Raw genomic sequence first — 21,056 nt, forward strand, 5'->3', positions numbered from 1 at the left:
TAAAAGGCGTTTATTACAGATGACTATCTGTCAGGCGTTGGATTTGATCATTTGGTACTAACAAAATCCTTGTGTTGGTGGTGAAAGATATTACTGTAGATAAACATCTCCACAACATCAATATTAGTAACTTGCCATCTTTCTGGGATGATAAATACATGTGGAGACCGCCACCTCCTACTTGTCGCTTACCATCCATGGGGCAGACTTGTACCTTTCTGTTCTATCCTGTAAGATTTATGATTTATGATGGTTTTTATTAATAAACTACAATATAAATTAAATATATATATAATATTTTCCTGTTCAGTAGTAAATTCTAGCAGCAAATTTGAGGGAGGGGGGAGTATTAATTTGTATAGTTAGAGATTTTTTTTTTGAGTTGTCCACTTCTTTAAAAATAAAACCCAGTTCACTGAAGCCAGGGGCCAATGTGTAGCACTTGGAAGCGGAGCCCTGAAACTACAAGAGAGCTTCATGGAATAAATAGATGATGATGATGATGATGATGATGATTGAAGATCTACGGTCATGTCTTTTTTTTACCTTCTGCACCATTAAGTTTATGTATTTAGAAAAATTAACATAGAAAACAAAATAAATGAACTGTCCAAAAATGTATTATTCAAACGGCAGATTCACAGAAATTGTATTGTAATGGTCCTTTGTGTATATGTTGCTACTGCACTAGTACTTTTTAATTTAGTAAAATTGATGATAACTAAGAAAAAAAATAGTAGATTTTAATATTGTATGAATTTGTAACAGAAACGTAATAAATACATATATAGCCAATTTACAATAACACAAAAAGAAAATCAGACTCTGAAAATAAAATTAACTATGCATATAAATGGTCGATTTCATTATTATTGTCTCATTATTTTCACTTCTATAAGATTGTAAGTCTACAGTGTAAATTCAGAGAAACTTTATTTGTTGGGTACATATCAAAAAATTTTGTGCCATATTTATAATACAAATTATATATATATATATATATATATATATATATATATATATATATATATATATATATATATATATATATATATATATGTGGCCAATTTACAAAAATCCCTTTGCAAGTCTAGGTAACTTTAAATCTTTCAATATAGTAATCTAAAATTAATGAATGTTTTGATTTTAATAATAGCAGAATTGTCCACTTTCTTATATTACCGTTATCCATTTAACTCTATTTACCTATGATTAACCATAAATTCATGACATAATTTAAACATTTGTATGAGACACTAATTCATAAAATTTATGTTTAATAACAAAACATTCCATGGTGTTCACATTGTAAATATTAACGTGAAGTGTCAGTACATGAACATTATTTCTTTAGGAAAAGTGAAGTTAAAATCACTGCTGTAAAATTTCTGATGTTGCCCCTAACAACCCTGAGGGGAAACAAAAGTCTCCCTGTATAATGGCTTCAGTGTTATGCTGCTAAATATTAGAACATTGCTCCCGGTATAACAACTTCTTAGCACGTAGTTGAGAGAGCGCTTGTCCCAGTATTGTCCTTTGTCAGCTGAGATTCTCTAAACACTGGGGAAAAAATATTTTATGGTGAATATTTCTGGTGAATTTAAGGTCAAAGAACATTTTGGCACCAATTTACACACTCATAAAATACCTTTATTTAAAGTGGTCTTTCACTTTGTATTATATTTATCTTATCCCTCTTACCCCCAATAATAATACTTTGCCATTGGTCACTGCCATCTGTAATGCTTGGACGGGTCCCAACACTTACATATGGCCAGGACCTCTGGAAATCATCCTAAATGCTCAGATCTTCGTACAACAAAGAGAAATTGGCAGTGGGGCTGTGAAAGTCAACGACTAATTGGTGTAGTGGAGACCTGAACACCAAGAAGGGGATCAACCAAGATTTCGGCTATATGTGAATTGCGGAAAGTGCAATAAATGTACCTGACAAGCTAACATAAGTGTTGTGGATGAGAAAAGGCAGCATTTAACGTGAAAACCCCAACAGTAGGAGGTAATGTGGCACATTCTCCAGTTCTATCCAATCACGTGACAGTCTCTTTAGTCCAAAAAGCCACAACCGATCGGTTAATACCACCTATTGACTGTTTAACGTAGGCCAGGTATGTGACGATTATGTAGTATATCTAATGACTGATTGTTATTTTCTGTTGAATTCATGTATGACAATGGGTATATTTTATTTAACCTTATAGTGTAATCTCAAAGTGCGCTTTGCTAGATTACATGAGTTTGAATCTATGCAAGTGTCATTAATCTTTTGAAACTAGCCAGGTCCGGGAAAGATAAGGATCTTGGATGAGTTTAAAGCCCCAAAGTTATAAACCATCTAGCCACTCAAGCAAAGGAGAGGTGACAGATTCTATTAGGTACTCAAACATATATCTTAGTGAGATACTTCAGAAAGCTCCGTGTCATTTTGGAAATCAATCTGACTTATTTGAAAATGTAATTCCTAAAGTGAGGGTGAAGAGCCTGTAAGAAGGGTTTAAAATCTTCTGACAATAACGTGTGCATTTTCATGAGGGGTTCTATCAAGACTGAAATGTCCAATATTTCTCAATTATGTTCCCTCACACACCAGGTCTTAACTAGTAAGTAGTGACTCTGATTTTATGTCCGATTTTATTTTCTGAAACGTATTTGTGCAATTTATTGTATGTATTGTTATTAATTGTTGTAACTAAGCCTTGGAACTGTTTTTCAGATTAAATTGATTTAATCTATGTGTTCTCCATAATTCTTTGTGAATTTACAAAGTCCAGGGAGGTTCATGTTACATGTGTATGTAATTTAAGTGTGAAACATTAATAAGTGGTTCTGGTGAATGTAAGGACACCATAACACCTTTGTGGTGGCAGAAAAGGTGTAATCATTGCTAAGTGACTAAGGTGACGCCAGTCATGGCCAGCTGTTCAGATTGCTGTACCTGAGACAGGCTGGGTGTTCGTGACAGGGTACAACCACATGTATATTGTGACTTATTAGAAGAAATTGATGACTCTTCATGTAATCTTCGCCAGCTTTGGTGTTCCATGCCATGGACAATTGTGGTATTGCTGTGGTATCCGGTGGAGCAATGACAATGGTGAGAGGGAGAACTTTCTGCCATCTAGGGTATTTACGCTAATAGAATTTCCCTTTAACTTTATACAAAATGATATCTATTAAGTAGTTCTCATTTGAGGCTGCTGTACACAATACATATTAAATTCACAAAATATTAAATATTTATCCTTTGGAAAAAGGCTTCAGAACCCCATCAAAGCTTAGTTCCGCTGCTTAGAGGACCAAACTAACACATGTGTTCAAGGTAGGATGACATATAATAAAAGTACAACATATAGAAACAAAATCTCTTGGAGTCTTTTTAAAATTTTCCAAAAACCTCTTTATATAAATAGAATAAATCATGATTTGTAGACAAGGATGAAAGGGCCTTTGATTGTTTTTTTGGGGTGAAGAAAAGAACAGCATGGTTTCCTAAATGGTAAATCAAAGATCTGGACACGACAGACGGCTGAAACATGTGGGAGCAAGGTGAATTCCACGGTGGCTTAGAACAGACTCGTTATCCTCAATTATATTACTAAACATTAATTTATTTCCAAGAAATTAAAAAGCTATTTACATCATAGGTATGTACATTATGCCTTTAGTATCATTGCTATAAACATGCAAAGGGTGACAGTGTTTTAACAAATCTGTTTGCACGAACTAAGATCATTGAATCTGATATATACGAAGGTCAGAGAGCATTGGAGCAAAAGTTTAGAGTCACTCATCCGTTTTCTAAGGCAGACTCGGGGCTTTCAAAAAATGAACATCAAACTGCAAACGAAGTATAAAGGAAATATGTACATATGCGTAATGAATATTATTGTAGTAAATACAGTATGGTTGTGATCATTTGAATAAGGGAGCTCTTTAAACAGGTTCTGATCACGTAGGTCTACAGATGAGTACTATCGAGACCTTCGCTTTCATTTTCTGACTTCTCCAAAGACGTTCAGAAAATCAACTAAGCACTAAAGCTTCATAATTACAAACAGCGCAACATTTATTTTATTTTGGCTTCTTGCTTGTACCACGCGTGTACTTAGAGATGAGTGACCTGTTTTGTTTCATAACATATAAATCTTGTCCATATAAACTGAGTTTCAGATCAAAACAAATTGTTACATTTTGCGATTTGATGAACATTTCAGCACTCTCCTGTTTCTCACCATTTGTAAATGGTATTACTTTGGAATAAGCTAATTAAATGTTTGATAAATGTTGAATTTCTACATGCACAGTTGAAGAAAAAATACAACAAAACTATAATTGTGAATGTTTTCTACCAATGTGGATCTTGTGTATTTATTGGCTATTAATTTTGCACTGTTTGTTTTTGTCCATTTGAAATAAAAAATAAGAAAAAAAAATAACCTTCATTGTGCCCTCTGCAGACTTGATATAAATGTTCTGGTCAATGTCTTGAAGAATTGTGATGTCTTTTGAAATGACGTCAGATTTGACTACAAATGTAGAATGTAATTATGTTGACACTTTCGAGAATGCATTGAAACATTATGGGTTCTGTTATTTTATTTTTTTTAAATATAATTAAAGAACGATAAATATTCTACATGGCTTCCAATTGTTGAACAATTCTGATGACACTGAAGGTTGTTTAATCAGTGTGAACTAAAATTCAGCAACAGGAAACATTTCTTGGTTTCCTAGATTTCGTGTCATTGTTAAACACATATTTTTCCATTTCTTGACACACGGGGGGGAGGGAAAGGTAAAAGCCTTCCCAAACTGAATAACACCTCGCCAACATGTCAAACTCTGGATCGCAAAGGAAAGATTAGAAATTCATGTTTTTATAATAGATGCAACTTGTCAGAGCAAAGTGATATTTTTTCTTTTAGAAATGCCTGTCCAATTTCAGCAACATAAAATATATACGGAATTTGTGTAGTAGTATATTCAAGATGATAACTCATTTCTGCCTTGTCTTCTGTGAAACCACACGCACATTCATCTTGCCGCCTTGAATACCGAATGCGATCTCAAAGTAGCAACAATTCCGAAGCCAGAATTGTTGGTAAATAGAATTCCACACACAGGATTCACTGCCTGGTGGAGACATCGAGGCATAAACAAATCTGGTCAGCCAGGAGAACACCTGGCTTTCTGAAACACCTTCATAGGAATGTCCCCGGGGGTCCGTCTTTCAATGAAATATCGCACCAGAGAAATGGAAATGAGAAGCCAATGGGAGAAATCTCCAAAACTGATTAATGGAACAACTTTCGGAAAACAAAGAGCATTTATCACCTCTGGCAACAAGTTTGTTTAAAAAGTAGAAAAAGAAATGAAAAAAAAAAAGCAGGTGTTCAAGTTGTTGGTTTTTAATGAATGTATCTCATCAACCTGCCGTTTACAAATGAAGAGCAGAAAATGAGAGATTTGTTCCTTTCCATACAAAAAAAGAGTCCAAATTTTGGCCCAGCTGAATATTTGTCAACATTAAACGCTGGTACAGTTTGGGATTTCTTTTGTGCTTTCACTGTTTGCGATGATGGAGATACTACCTAAAAAAATAAAAAAAACATAGACAAAGGGGAAGGTTAGCATTTTATTTGGGAAAAAAAATAGGCACAATGAATATGCAAAATGAGAGGCTTAAAAGCATCATATATCATTATGTTCACTGCTCTCTCTATATTTCTATATCTCAAAATTGTAGCATATTATTCTATTTTTTTTTTTTTAAAAAAAGAATGTAGTGGCTCAATTTTCTTTTTAATAAAATTGAAAATAATTTTTTTTCGATAATCACGTCTTTGTTACCCACTTCAACCACCGGCTTAGTAAATCTGTAATAAAACAGAGAACGGGTGCTAAATTCTGTATATTTTTTTTAAAAAATTATTGCTGACAATTTTAAAATATATAAATTTATGCATAAAAGAAACAAAAGATCACAGATTTATTATAAAAGAGTGGAACTCCAGCTTAGCTCACAACAATCCCTTGGTGCCCTACACTACCTCATTCATAAACAAAAAATGTGGAACAGAGATGGTACGCTGGAATACCACTGTTTTCTGATAAACCTATAATCATTTAGTCCGGGATACATAACTATATATGTTTTGACGCTGTTAGGAATCAATAAACAAATTTACATTTAATCTACATTATGGAATGCATGTGTTCTCTCTATTTATTAAACCTAATTTATATATCAGATTGCACATCGCTTACAGAGAATATTTAATCTGTTGCTGTTTTACAGTGTAAATCCCAGCAAACAAGGAGAGAACATACAACCTCAACATATTTAGAGAGTTTTCTCCAAAATGTACAATATTATTAACGATCAATACAATAATGCCACAGAAACGCTGCATAAATATGTAACATTGCAAATCCAATTAAATATCATGTAATTTGTCAAAAAAATTGTGTCATTTATCAAGTAGTCATGACAGTTGTAAGTGCGCTCGGTAACGCTTGTCAGTCGATTTAATCTTAAACATTATCTCTTGCAAAAAGAAAACAATCTATGATTTATTTTAGAGTTATGTAATGTTCCACAATTCATCAGCTGCTCTTAAATATCAATTTCAGAATGTTTCATTGTGTTTTCTAAAGTGATTTAGAGGAAAACAGATATTGAATAATGTTGTTATAATATTTTGCAATAGCAGAAACCACCAATACTTGGGATTTATCCTCAACGACATTTAACAGTTATACCCGTCAACTGCATGTATGTATATAATAAATACACAAATATTTCTATTTGAATTATTTTTACGTTTTTGTTTTCTTTTACACATTTATTTTTATTGACCGTTCTTTTTTTCCTATGGTTTGAGGGTTATTGTTTTTACATTTTGCTATTCAAATTAAATTGTAGATCACTATCAATACTTTAAATGTGGTTATTATTATTATTAATAATATTTATTTATAAGGCGCCACAAGGTGTCCGTAGCGCCGTACAGGGACAAACAAATTACAATACAATGGGAGACAGCACAGTACAGTAAACAGTAAGCACAGTAACTCAGTAAGCTCAATGCACAGCTAGAGAGGGCAGGGAAGGGGGAGGGAGGATCCGCAAACGACGGGCCCAAGAAGGAGGGCTCGGAAGACAGGGAGACCCCCACGGGGGAGTAGGGAGCGAGAGTGGACGTGGGGTGGAGGACCATTGAGGAGGAGGGCTATGTAGCTGGAGAGCAGAGTTAGAAGTGGTGGAAACAGGAAGAGAGATGGCCCTGCTCAGAGGAGCGTACAATCTAAGGGGAGGGGTGGACAGACAGAGAGACGCAGGGGAGAGAGGGAGAGTAGGGGGACGGAGGCAGAAGATAAGGTAGGAAGTTAAGTGGGAGACTGGAAGGCTTTAAGAAAAAGGTGGGTTTTTAGGACCCGTTTGAAACTGGACAGATTAGGGGAAGTTCTGATGGAGGGAGGGAGCTTGTTCCAGTGGAGGGGGTGCAGCGCGGGTGAAATCTTGGATACGCGCGTGGGAGGAGGTTATAAGGGAGGAAGAGAGGCGACGGTCAGAGGCAGAACGGAGAGGGCGGGGTGGAGCATGAATAGAAAGGGGGGTGGAGATGTAGGTTGTATGGTTATTAACAATTATAGAAAGAATTCCTCTTTCAGAATATTTGCCAAAAAAAATCAAACAAAGCCTTGAAATGTTTTAACCTATTTTGCCTCCACAAGAGATGGAAATCCATACTTTTGTCCGATCGTCAATCATTTGATGTTTTAGCATTTCAGAACGCGGCTGTAAAAATTACGGATGAGCAGTTTGGATTCTGAGAAATCCGACAGATCCGAGATTCGGGGTACCGAGTAGATACAAAACATGAAACGATATACGGAGCGCCTGAGAATTCAAGGGAGCCATTGGCCCATATATTTGGCTATGATATGCAGATTATCACCTTTTGATGAATCATGAGCTGCAGCTGAAGATAATCTGGGATTGTATAAGGAGTCAGGTAACTACATGGTTTTTTAATATCTGTATTGTCTGTTGTTCTATCTGGTTGTCTTGTCAAAGGTCCAAATGCTGGACAAAAACGTTGACTTACAAAGTGAGGTAAGGAATTGAAATAAAAGCAGAAATGGTGATTGTATCTTTTAGCAAACTGATATGTAATTTTGCCATTACTCTGTCACTAAGTTTAGCCAGCCAGCTCGCTGCAGACCTTGGCCAAAATTAGAGAAAATTTGGACAGTTGTGAAGAAATCAATAGAAAATAGACTGTAAATGAATGTTAATGCTACAAATAGTAATATAGGAGCCAAAACAGCTCAAAATTCATCATTTTACCTATGTGTCAAAATATTTTATTAAAACCAGATCCAAAATCAAAACCTTTCAGGATTCTGTAACAAAACCAAAACATGAAGATGTTTTAGAACCAAAAACACATCCGAAACCAAACCACTGGGGTCAGCGCACATCAGAATAAATGAATGAGATACAACTTCTACTAGCTGCAGGAGAATGGTGAGAGGACCATCTTTGGTCAGCAGGGGCTTCTCGCTTTCATTTTTTAAAAGTAGAAATTCCCCTCCTCCTGCTGAGGTGGTAGCAGTAATATTATCGCTAGTGCCACAATATCGCATCTCTTGTGTAGTTGCGCTAAGGGACCGTCATGAAACGTCCCGGTCCGCCTACAAACTGACGCCCAGGAACCTGGAATTTGTAGAAGGTGAGGCTTGACGTAACTACAGTTCACAAAGGGTTAAACTTGATGACTCTGTTTTTATCCGATCTGATTTTTATTTTGGAACTGGTTAAATTGTTTTAAATGTTTAAGCTGTATGTTCATTGTACACGTGCTATTTCCAATCACGTTCTTCCATCGCTTCGAAACCCTCAGTCTGTGCACGGCTTGGAAACACATTAACTGGATGACAGGTGATAATGCCAGTAACATCTCTATCTGCTCAGAGGTCAGAAAACAGCCCCTGGGGGAGGAGAGACGTCTTTTAATGTTTTCCAGCCCAAACAACTGATGTGGAACCCATTCATTAAAGTCCTGCCATGGGTGTCCTACAAGCTGGCTTTACAGTTGATTAATTGACTAGATACACTTTGCTGAATATTCACTCTCCATCATTGTATCAAAACAGGTTGCAGAATGCTTGAACAATTCAGTGATGAACATGAATATTTAGATTACCAATGACTCGTTGGTCCAGTTCTTTGTCCGTCAGCTCCTCCTCTGTGAAGTTGCTGAGCGATATTTTGGGCGCGTTGTCGTTTTGGCTGACGGACCCAATCATTTCCTGCTCTTTATCATGTTGAACCTGAGCGTAGATATTAATCCATGGAATTTTCCTATAGTGAAAACAGACATTTATATTTTAAAATTAGCATTTGTAAAGCATTTAGGTAGTCGCTTTTTATTTCTATATAAGATTACCCACCAAGACAGGTTTGTTCAGAGTTTAATATTTGTACATTTTTCATAATATTTCACCAGTTAATGCCCCAATCCATTCAGACTTTATCTTAGTAAACACTGCTATTTTTTAAAGAATAAAAATTGTTAAAACCACAATGGACTGCCTACAATCTAGTAATAATAAGGCTGTTATTTAGATAACATGGTTGCTGACACGGTAAATGAGATAAAATAAAGGTGACATTTTAACTTTGCTTAGCTCTGAAAATACAAAGTTGATGTCATAATTGTTTTTTTTAAATTATCTAGAGGGTTAGATGCACTAAACCTTCTACAAAGAAAAAGTGGAAGTGTTGCCCACAGAAACCAACCAGATTCTAGGGGGTAAATGTATCAAGCTGAGAGTTTTCAGCGGGTTTGAAAACTGGAGATGTTGCCTATATCAACCAATCACATTCTAGTTATCATTTATGTAGTAGAGTCTACAAAATGATAACTAGAATCTGATTGGTTGCTATAGGCAACATCTCCACTTTTCAAATCCCTGAAAACTCTCAGCTTGATACATTTGCCCCCAGTTCTCATTTATCTACAGCATTCTAGAACATGATAGCTAGAATCTGATTGGTTGCTATAGGCGACGCCTGCAATTTTCCTTTTTAGAATGTTTAGTAAAACTACCCCAGAATGCATTTTTTTTTCTATATTTAAGTCTAAATAAAGAAAGTTCAAATCACATGTCAAGAATTAGGATCTGTATCCAGTACTTTACCTCTTGAATTTGTAGATTAAAAAAACAGCCAAACCCACGAAGACGATGGAGAGAAGCATTAACATTGCCGAACTGCTGTGCGTGGCGCTGTTGTCCACCAAGGGGGCTAGAAAAAGCAGAAAATAGTACCACAATTTATTACTTGCAATAGGGTAATGTTCAGCACTGGTGCCAACCAAAATATGTCAGACAATCACAAGACTATGCATTGTGGTAAAAATGATCAACCAATACTATCAATAACTTGTGTATTATGGTGACTGGCTAGGAAAGATCTAGAAAGGAGGTTGGAGGCACTTAAGTGGCTCACAACTAACCCGTTGCCAGGATCTACAGCAGATTATCAAACCTGTCTCTGCCAATCACAGGGAAACACAAGAGATCGGACTTTACACCCAGTATCTGTACAGCTAATACGTTGGCAAGCAGAAGCACGAGGGGCTTGCTAAAGCGGATCGGGGTCACCAATTACCTCTCAGAAGGTCAGTGATGCTCAAGTAATGCAGCTTATACATGTAGTTCACCATGGTTTATTATGATTCACACTGTACATTTGTATCATGCTCTATTCACGGTTCTGCTTATAAGGCCTCATTTAGAGTCAAACGCAAAGTCCGTTTCAGGCGCATCAACCACAAAACCGCTATCACGCATGTGCAGCAAGCACCATATCCGCCTGCATCTTGGATGCAATTTACACTTGCGACAGCTTGCGGCTTACTACGAAGGAAAGGGCGGAACGCGGAATTGTAAGCATGAACTTGTATAATATAGACACAGGGGGTGTGACCCCGTAAGTAAATCCTGGACTCAGTAAGGCATAGACGCAACACAGGTCAAAAAAGGGCTAAAAATTTGCAGCAGGAATTAGGCGGCGCAAGGAGTTAGCTACCTGCAGGAACTGCTTGCAGCTCAGTAGGGTATTACGAGTGGTACGCAACTGGGGTAATACCCTACCAAGCTGCGGCACACTCCCACTCCTACACGTCTAAGACGCACATTGCGTTCGACTCTAAATGAGGCCCATAATGTATAAGTACAAGAAAGACGGATGACTACAAAATAGCAAATAAGAATCAGTTTTATAAACTAACATTACGCATACTTAATATACTGTAGAAAATTATAAACATGTCCTTTATCATCTTTGTTAAAGGGACACTGACCTTAATAATATATGTTTATGTATATGCTAGACATAGTTTTATGTTATACTTCTGGTAAATTCAGTCATCTGTGTCTGCCATCTGTTTTCTGTCCTATTGTCTGTCTTTTCCGGACCTGACCGTGCCCCCAGTGACGTCACAAATATTTCTTTTGCTCTAGCCCATGACACCCAAGCGTATAGTATTGTGAATTGTGCATTATGAGTATTTATGCATGTAGCTACTTGATTTTATTATGAATGTTTGTACATTCAATTTTTCTTTGTATTGCTTTGGCATCTTATGTATTTGCCCCCGCTGTCTTATTTTAGCAAATGGTTTACTTATCTGGTGCCTTTATTAACAAACAGAGTGAGATCGAGTTTATTTACTCTCTCCCAATTTGTTTACATTGGTTACTATGGCAATGATCAAATAGCTTTATGTATACGCCTTTGGATTTTACATCAACAATCGGAATCGCAATTTGATTGGCTAGTTGATACCATATGATCCCTGGCGCGGCATTTAAACAGCGTCTTTTCAGCACGGACATTTATTCCTCTGATGAAACTGTTCTAAGTAACGGAGAAACGCGTCAGTTTCGCATTCATTCTATTGGCACTGTGGATCCTTGGACTCTTTGGCATCAGAACCCCGGGGTTGTTTTTTTTTCCAGTGGACTGTGATATATGCGGATCGATACTGGGACACTTCAGTAACACCTCTCCATTTTTACAGGGACAAGTGTCTTTACATCTCAGTTATAATCTCTATCTCAGTGATCCATTTTTCACAATACCATCATATGAAAAGTCCAGGATAACGATGTGCATTCATTTGTGTATAACTGTTGCTAATGTATTAGCCATTACATTTAATTTTGTATCAAGCTCATTTTAAGCATTTATGTACTATTGTGTGGTTTTTATTTATTATTAAATATTGTGTGGATTCAGCTCTAATATCCTCTTTCTGGTATTGTGAAAGAATTATCACACCACAAAAAGATACACAGGGGATCCCTGGGAAATAATAAAGGGATTCTGGAGAAGAGAAGGTAAACAATAAAACTATACTTTACGGTAAGCTTTAAAAGCAGACTTATTATAACCATTTTAGAAACTAGGTAAAGTCTTCTAACAATACTATTTTCACACAATATTCACTTAACATTCACATTAGACAGAAACAAAGGGGAAATAACACATAAAGAGTTAGAGGTCATTAATTCACAGAAACCCCTTGCAGATTTTATCCATGGATAAACTTATGTTCACACCCATAATTTGAGGGTTTTTTGGGGGGAGGGTTCAAAAAAAGCACATGGAACTTAATATTTTTAATGCATTTTCAAAAACATTCCATTGGCTCCATGTTTTACACTGACTCCATTTTCCTTACCTAGGGAACCATTTGCATTATTGCAGTCGGATTTGGTGTCTACGAAGGACCCATTATCCAATGCTGGCTGAGACCTACCACTGCACTCAAATCCCTCCACACACAATACTTCTTAAAGGGGTGGCGCAGTTAGTGCTCCCCTCTGTGACTGACAGCATGACCAAAAGCGATATGGTGTAAGGAGAGGAAGTTGCTGCTCTCCTCCTGCACCGTCAACTCTACATAGAAGCTGCAGGAGGAAGCACCAGGTGATATGTGTCACTCTGCGCTTACTCCTGCAGTCCCTTCAACAATGATTACTGCTGGGCTCTCCTGGGGGTGCTCTCTGGCTGAGGGAAGCTGGAGGCAAGGTGAACATCCTAGAATTGTGCTTCCTTTAACAAAGTTCTCATCTCATGGTAGGAGCAACCACGATAGTAACCAATGTCACACGGCCCATGGTAGTCTGACTTTTTATCCCTTGTAGGTTATCTGGCATTTATATACTTACACCATTGGGATCCCAATAGTCAAATCTGGTATCACCTCACAGCACTGGGGTCATGAGTTCAATTCCCGACCATGGCCTTATCTGTGTGGTGTTTGTATGTTCTTCCGTGTTTGCGTGGGTTTCCTCCAGGTGCTCCGGTTTCCTCCCACACTCCAAAAACATACTGGTAGGTTAATTGGCTGCTCACAAAATTAACCCTAGTGCTTGTTAGAGAATTTAGACTGTAAGCTCCAATGGGACAGGGACTGATGTGAGTGACAAATATTATCTGTACAGCGCTGCGGAATTAGTGGTGCTATATAAATACATGGTGATGATGATGATCTATGACCCCGGTACTAGCCTAAACAAAACCTGTCCGCAACTGACTAACGGACTTGGCTAAAAGCTGACACATAGTTTAAAAATACTGCAGCAATTACAACACTAGAATCATCTCAGGTAAATCACTAGTTTGATCTGGGAGAGCACAAAATAAGATTTATACTGTGAAGAGAGAAGAACAATATTTGAATTTGATATTTATGCAAAATACACTAGAAAGAAAGTTTAATATGTGCAATAGGCAGGAATAATGACCCTTTTATGCAGGAAAAGGATAATATAATTAGCCTGCAAGCGCGATGGAGAGATCTCATGTAATGTTTATCAGGACTTTACTTCTAGAACAAATACATATTTTTTAGACAGTTTTCCTGGAGCTCAAAGACAATAACTGTGCTGCTTTATATTTCTAAATGAGAAATTTTGATTGATCAACATACATAACAGAAACTATCTACAAACACCTATTCTGCAGTTAGAGGTCCTCATTTAGCTCATATTGTTCAGCTTTTCCTATAGATAACATATTTACCATTAATACATGGCAGAACAGGTGATTAATTTCAAGAATGAAAAAACATCCTGAGAACGATCTAGGCAGGATAACATCCTAAAATGGCCTTAACTTGCTCCAAATTTCTACCACAAGCCACTCTGACCTCCAATTGCTCCAAAATAGCCCCACATGTTGGTAGATCCCCCCACTTGCAGCAAAATGCCACTCATACCTCCCCACATGCCATGAAACTGCCAATAAGAACTCCTCACATAACCCTCACATGCCATTAAGACCTCCCCATGTGACCCTCCATCCTCCTAACATGCCCTTCACAAGCCAATCAGACCTCCCCATGTGACCCTCCATCCTCCCCACATGCCCCTCACATACCCATCAGACCTCCCCATATGACCCTCCCTCCTCCCCACATGCCCCTCACATGCCTATCAGACCTCTCGATGTGTCCCTTCATCTTCCCCACATGCCCCTCACATGCCCATCAGACCTCCCCATGTGAACCTCCATCCTCCCCACATACCCCTCACATGCCCATCAGACCTCTCCATATGACCCTCCATCCTCCCCACATCCCCCTCACATGCCCATCAGACCTCCCCATGTGAACCTCCATCCTCCCCACATACCCCTCACATGCCCATCAGACCTCCACATGTGTCCCTCCATCCTCCTCACATGCCCCTCACATGCCCATCAGACCTCCACATGTGTCCCTCCATTCCTCTCACATGCCCCTCACATGCCAATCAGACCTACCCAGTTACTCCCGAGACCTCTTGACATGTCGTTAATATGCCCATCAAACTTCCCCCCCCACCCACGTGCCTCTCACACTCCCCCCCACAATTTTACTGCTGGAGCACGAAGAAGGATAACATGTGGTGCACTCTCTCCTCCTCCACCTCCTCTGATTGGTTGTGCCGTGGGACCTCCGCGTAATGTGCAACGTGCAATCCAGCTGCTCCGCTTAGTCTTATTTTCTGCTTTATAAATAAGTCAAAGCGAGGGCACAGAGCTAGGGGCAGCAGTTGAAAGCGCATCTGGCCATCGGTGGCCTGCAGGGATGCCTATTGCCCACCACTGTTCTAGATGCCCACGTGGATTTCCATTGAAACCTAGAGTTCACATCATATGGAAACAGGCATCACAGCTGAGTGTACCCCCTGTAAAACTCAGTGGGTCTTTGTAAATGAGCGGTACCCTTCCGAGTGTGCCCAGTCAACCTCCCTTTTCATTTAATAATAAGATAGCCAAAGTCATATTGTTGAGATGACACATTTGCTATGTGCCAATGTAAAAGACGTACTTATTTAGTTATACCTACTGACGGCCCTGATCTGCAAAATGCCCATCACAAAGGCATGTACATCTACAAATCAATCATCGCCCGCACAAAAAAATGACCACCATTATGTCAAACATAAGAGATTATGGAGGGAATCAGTGGGCTACGAAAAACTCTTGAAGGGCCACCTGGTTTATAGACCTGATGTAGGGAAATGTTACTATATATTTATTTTATATCTGTTTGAGTTGTCAAATAACTAATTAGTGGCTCTGGTTTGCAGATTGATGTTGTTTGTATTAACAGCAACTCACTTGTATTAACACTGGAATCAAGCCTTACATTTGTGTCACAATGTGAGAAGAAGACACAGAGGAAGTCTCTGGATGCTGTGAAACGCGTCGGGTGTTTAAGTGGCTGTGACACCCTTGGACCTTTGTTTGCTATCTGTGAAAGTTTGATACCTGGATACATATGAAATATCATTCAGTGCTCAAAATTGTCTGCTCTACCTTTGTGTGAATCACAATATAAGGTATCATCACCCACTCCTGGGTATCATTAAGTGTGTGAGGAGGAACGGGAGGACAAGGTCTAAACTCCCAACCGGAGCCATTGCTCAGGTGACGTCCCAGTATTTGGTATTTAACCACGTTGTTTGAACTATGCAAATGTGAAGTTTGCTGTCAATAAGTACAAAATTTGAGATGAAAATATAGTTGATACCAATTAATGGTATCTGAAGACGTTAACATTCTAACTTGCCAGGATTTCACATGAACAAAGCTAGTTCTGCGTTCATTTCATTAATGGTTATTTTGTATCAGGCCTTCCTTATACTCTATTTTGTTGTGTCGTAGGGCAACTGTCTGGAAGATAATGTTGTCTGAAGGTGGAGAGCCCTTTAATCTTCAGGTGCCTTAAGCACTTTGACATAAATATCGTATATACTCGAGTATATGTCGACCCGAATATAAGCCGAGGCACCTAATTTTACTACCAAAAACTGGGAAAACTTATTGACTCGAGTATAAGTCTAGGGTGGGAAATGCAGCAGCTACTGGTAATTTTTTTTTCTTCAAAAGCTCACTTCTGTTTAATTACTGTAATTTCAGTCAGAGTTTTAAACAATCAGGATAATCACAGTCTTAAAAAATGATGTCATAACTCAAACATTTCTATAGGGATTCTCACCAGATCTTTTGTAGGTCTATTAAAGTCCAGATTAGAGGACTTTAAATGTTTATGTGCCATTCATTCTCGTTTTACTCACACTCCCGAAAACCAGGCATTCCAAGGATAATTGTGAATGGTCTTGTATGCATTAGTCTATTTATCTTAAATTAACATGCACTACATGTCTTCCATATATTTTAATGGAGATGTGATGGCTTGCAAATAGTCCACACTTTAACCTTTTACTTTACCAGCGCTGTATATTTGGCACAATATTTTCATGGACCTATTAGCTGCCCTATTTTACGATGTGCACCAACTTAATATAAAGCTACACTGTTTCTTGACCAGCGCAACAAATATACTTTACAAGGAGACAGCGAGACAGCGAGACAGACAGCGAGAGAGACAGCGAGAGAGACAGCGAGACAGCGAGACAGCCTTTCACTTACCCCGCAGTGGAACGCATGTGCGTTCCACTGACAGGAAGTTCGACATTTGCGTTCCAAATGCCGAACTTCCTGTCAGTGGAACGCACATGCGTTCCACTGCGGAAGATAGGAGCTCAGGGACCGGACACCAGGTTAGTTCACCCGTGTATAAGCCGAGAAGGCTTTTTCAGCATACAAAAATGTGCTGAAAAACTCGGCTTATACATGAGTATATACGGTAATTGCTGCTTAATGCTATCAGAAAGCTCAAGAGTGAAGGAATTTATCCTTCACTCCTTGCTAAGCGCATTCAATAGGAGTTATGAAACACAAGTGGAAGGAGCTTAACTGAGTACATAGAGACTGACCGACAGATTAGATAAGATCAATCGATGGTTCTTTCTTTTGGCTAAACACACTTAAAAACAACAAACATGCAATAAACAGCATTCTTCACAGACGAGTGATATTATGCTGATATTTACGACAATTAATTTAGCCCATAAGGCTGATACCTTGAGATTTCAGGTTTAGTAAAGTGTAATATAGTTATTTGCAGACGTACCTAAGGTAAGCTGGGTGACATATACGAATATCTGCACCCCCGGCTTCAGCTCAAACATTATAAGATTTTGATTGAGGGCACTAAACAGCGACTCTACAATCTGCAAAAAAAAAATAGTGCAAAACATCAACGAAAAGAGATATTATTATTATTATTATTATTATTATTATTATTATTATTAATATATTATCCTACATTTAGAGTGGATCATGAAATTAAATTAAATACAATGTCATGAAATAGAATTAAAGATAGCCATAACCTAATGAGCTTACAATGTAATAGATGAGCAGATAACATGATACATGAGCTAACGGAATATCAAATGTAGCTGGTGGTGGGGAAAGTGGGTGTGGCCACCGTCAGGCAGCGGCATTATCACACGCCAATAATATATCAGCCATTGGCACCTGGCATTTCTGTGCAACTATCGACGGTGCAGTTAAAATCAGGAGAAACAGAGCAAGGTGGAGACAAGCAAGGTTTTCTAGTTATTGTAGAAATCTTAAAACAACTGCTGTTAAGAGATACGTACAAGTAGCATCAATATGAAATAAATAAATATATATCACACTTGCCTACTTTCAGAAGGTGACGTCCGGGAGAGGGTCGTGACTAGATGGCGGGGGGGGGGGGGTGAAATGGTGTGCCTTGAATCGTGTCATTTTGGCTCCGCCCCACAAGTAAAATGATGTTTTGCCACGGGGGGGCGGGGTCAAAATGACGCGATTCACAGAGAATCGCGTCATTTTTCCAAGGGAATTTCGAGATGCGGGAGAAATGCCAGCTCTCCTGGGAGTCCGGGAGACTGACCCGAATTTTGGGAGTCTCCCGGACTTGGAGAGTTGGCAAGTATGATATATATCAAGAGTTAGCTAGCACAAATACTAATTTATTAGATAACATTTTAAAACACATTTGATTGCTGCCACACCAGTCTGCTCCTGTCCCCCACACAAAGGAAACTGAATCCAACTGTTCACCAGTCAGCCTGAGTGGTCAGCTCACACGGGGGCCTATAAGTGGTCATCAGAGACATTTGCACACAGGAAGTTGGCGGTCATCTGACGACCAGGTTTAAGGCAGGTCCCAAAATTATCTAAGTGATTTCAACCGGTTCATGTTTGGGGCAGCAGTTTTGGGACTTTCTTGTCCTTAAAGTCAAATACCGACCTGCATGGACTTCACTGAGCAGAGACATTCAGAACGAAGCTTAGTAACAAAGAGAAATAACAAGTGAAGCACCCTGGGTCACTTCCTATTGTTTCAGTGAGGCTGTCTCTATTGTGCTTCACATGCCGACCAAACAAATTCTATCCTGCACTGATGAGCCCAAACAAAGGTGAAACAGTCTGTTTGACTCAAACCAGCCCTGAAACAAATGGGGGTAAAGATGAGATTTCAAAATGTTTGCTCACCTGTTCCAGGTCTGCTTTGCTTCCTTTCCTCCGCTCACTAACATTTTTAGGTGGTAATATAAAAAGCTCTGCTGATGTCGGGAGACCGGAGAACATCGCCACCAGAACCTGATCCTCCGGGATATGAGTAACCTGGAATTATTAAAAGAAAATCTTTAGAGTGTTCAATATTGTATACAGTGGAATGACAATATATGCATGAATCAGCTGCACCAGAGATTCTATTGTCTTTATTATATGGCAGGGATAGGTAACCAAGCTCTGGCCTTGATTAAGGATCTTAATTTAAGAAACTTCTAATTTCAGTCTCCTGGACAAAACCATGTTACAATGCAAGGGGTGCAAATTAGTTTTCTGTTTTGCACATAAGTTAAATACTGACTGTTTTTTCATGTAGCACACAAATATCAACTTTAAATTTCAGTGTACAAATAAGCTATCAAGTATTTGTGTGTTACATGAAAAAACAGTCAGTATTTAACTTATGTGCAAAACAGAATACTAATTTGCACCCCTTGCATCGTAACATGGTTTTGTCCAGGAGACTGAAATTAGAAGTTTCTTAAGTTAAGATCTTTAATGAATCAGGCCCTCTATTCTCTCACTATAGGGTACATAAATTCCTAAGAATAGTCAATAAGACAAGAAATGCTCAAAACCGAAGTCTGTAGCTATAAGTGTGAAACATTTAACCCTAGACAATATATAGTTGGTACATAAAAAATATCTTAGAATAAAATAAAATGAATGAAGCTGCATATAGTCTTAGAATAAAGTGGTAGAAAGAGAGAAACTTCATCTATACCAGACCTGTCCAACCTGCGGCCCTCCAGGTGTTGTGAAACTACAAGCCCCAGCATGCTTTGCCAGTAGACAACCTGTTGATAGCTGGAAGGGCATGCTGGGACTTGTAGTTTCACAAGATCTGGAGGGCCGCAGGTTGGACAGGCCTGATCTATACTGTAGCCGTAAACAATGTAAATATTTGTTTTTTAAATAAATGGAGGATGCATTAAATAAAGTAAATGATCTTCAAATGTACTAAAATAATATTATGTATTATTAAATGACGGTATGCTGGAATATTAGTATTTCTAATAATAATACATTTAGACAACCCGCTTTGTTTTGGTTAAATTATGCAAATAATAATAAAAAAAGATAAAAATGCTAACATCAAATTAACTCTATATAAAATTGTAAATATACATACAAAGGATACATACTTTCCTATTTTACGTATTTCCATGTGTAATAATCGTTTTTCCTCTGCTGAGTGACTCTGTCAGTCTCTACATTGATTGCCCGTTTTTCAATGAATCCAATATAAAATTCTTCTACTAACTTACAAGGCCGTCAACACAATTGCACCGACATACATTTCTTCACTTGTCTCAAAATATCTCCCAACTCAACACCTCCGTTCTGCACAAGATCTGCATCTCTCTTCCACTCTCACCACTTCCTCCCATACCCGGTTACAGGACTTTTTTCGGGCTGCACCCGCTCTGTGGAATTCACTCCCTCGCACCACAAGACTTTCCTCTAGTCTTCAAACCTTCATGTGTTCTCTGTTTTATTACTGTTTGTTCCCAATTGTAAAGCGCTACAGAATCTGCTGGCGCTATATAAATATATGTTGATGATGATGTTTAATTTGGACTTGTGTTAAGACCCATTATTGTGCGCTCTACCATGAAAACAGATCAACTTTATATCAATACCTTTTTTTGTTAAAACATAGGTTTCAACAGTAAGTTAACAAAATTCTATAAAATCTGCCTAACTTCTTAAAAGGTATTTGACACAAAGCAAAAAAAAAAAAAGATAGAAAAAAAAGCAGCTTCATTATATTCATCTGATCATTAGTTGCTTTTCTTATTTATGGCTATATTACTGGTTGCAAATAGAGTTTGGAACAGAAAGCAGAATCCTTATGTCTTGCAAATGCCAAGCAGTAAAATGTCAGAGCGGAATGCTAAATGCAGAAACACTTTAAGAGTCCGATCCTGCTGTGTGTTTAGAAGACGCATAAGTACGAAGGAAGCTGGACCATGCTGCAATCTAGTTCGCT

General features: G+C 38.2%; 1 protein-coding gene across 2 annotated transcripts in view; it reads right to left on the reverse strand.

Annotated features, from left to right (window-relative positions):
- Positions 1 to 1,057: 1,057 nt before the first annotated feature.
- The window catches only part of SORCS3 (sortilin related VPS10 domain containing receptor 3), a 502,293-nt gene continuing 482,294 nt past the window's right edge, over positions 1,058 to 21,056 (reverse strand). For both annotated transcript variants that reach the window (XM_075215733.1, XM_075215732.1), the window contains 5 exons: positions 18,983 to 19,114; positions 17,565 to 17,664; positions 10,228 to 10,333; positions 9,231 to 9,388; positions 1,058 to 5,609 (listed from right to left, as the gene is read on the reverse strand). In XM_075215733.1, the coding sequence (XP_075071834.1) occupies positions 5,545 to 5,609; positions 9,231 to 9,388; positions 10,228 to 10,333; positions 17,565 to 17,664; positions 18,983 to 19,114 (561 nt within the window). In that variant the 3' untranslated portion in view covers positions 1,058 to 5,544. The remainder of the gene's footprint in view (positions 5,610 to 9,230; positions 9,389 to 10,227; positions 10,334 to 17,564; positions 17,665 to 18,982; positions 19,115 to 21,056) is intronic.

This window comes from Mixophyes fleayi, chromosome 6, assembly GCF_038048845.1.
Source record: "Mixophyes fleayi isolate aMixFle1 chromosome 6, aMixFle1.hap1, whole genome shotgun sequence".
Lineage (NCBI taxonomy): Eukaryota > Metazoa > Chordata > Amphibia > Anura > Limnodynastidae > Mixophyes > Mixophyes fleayi.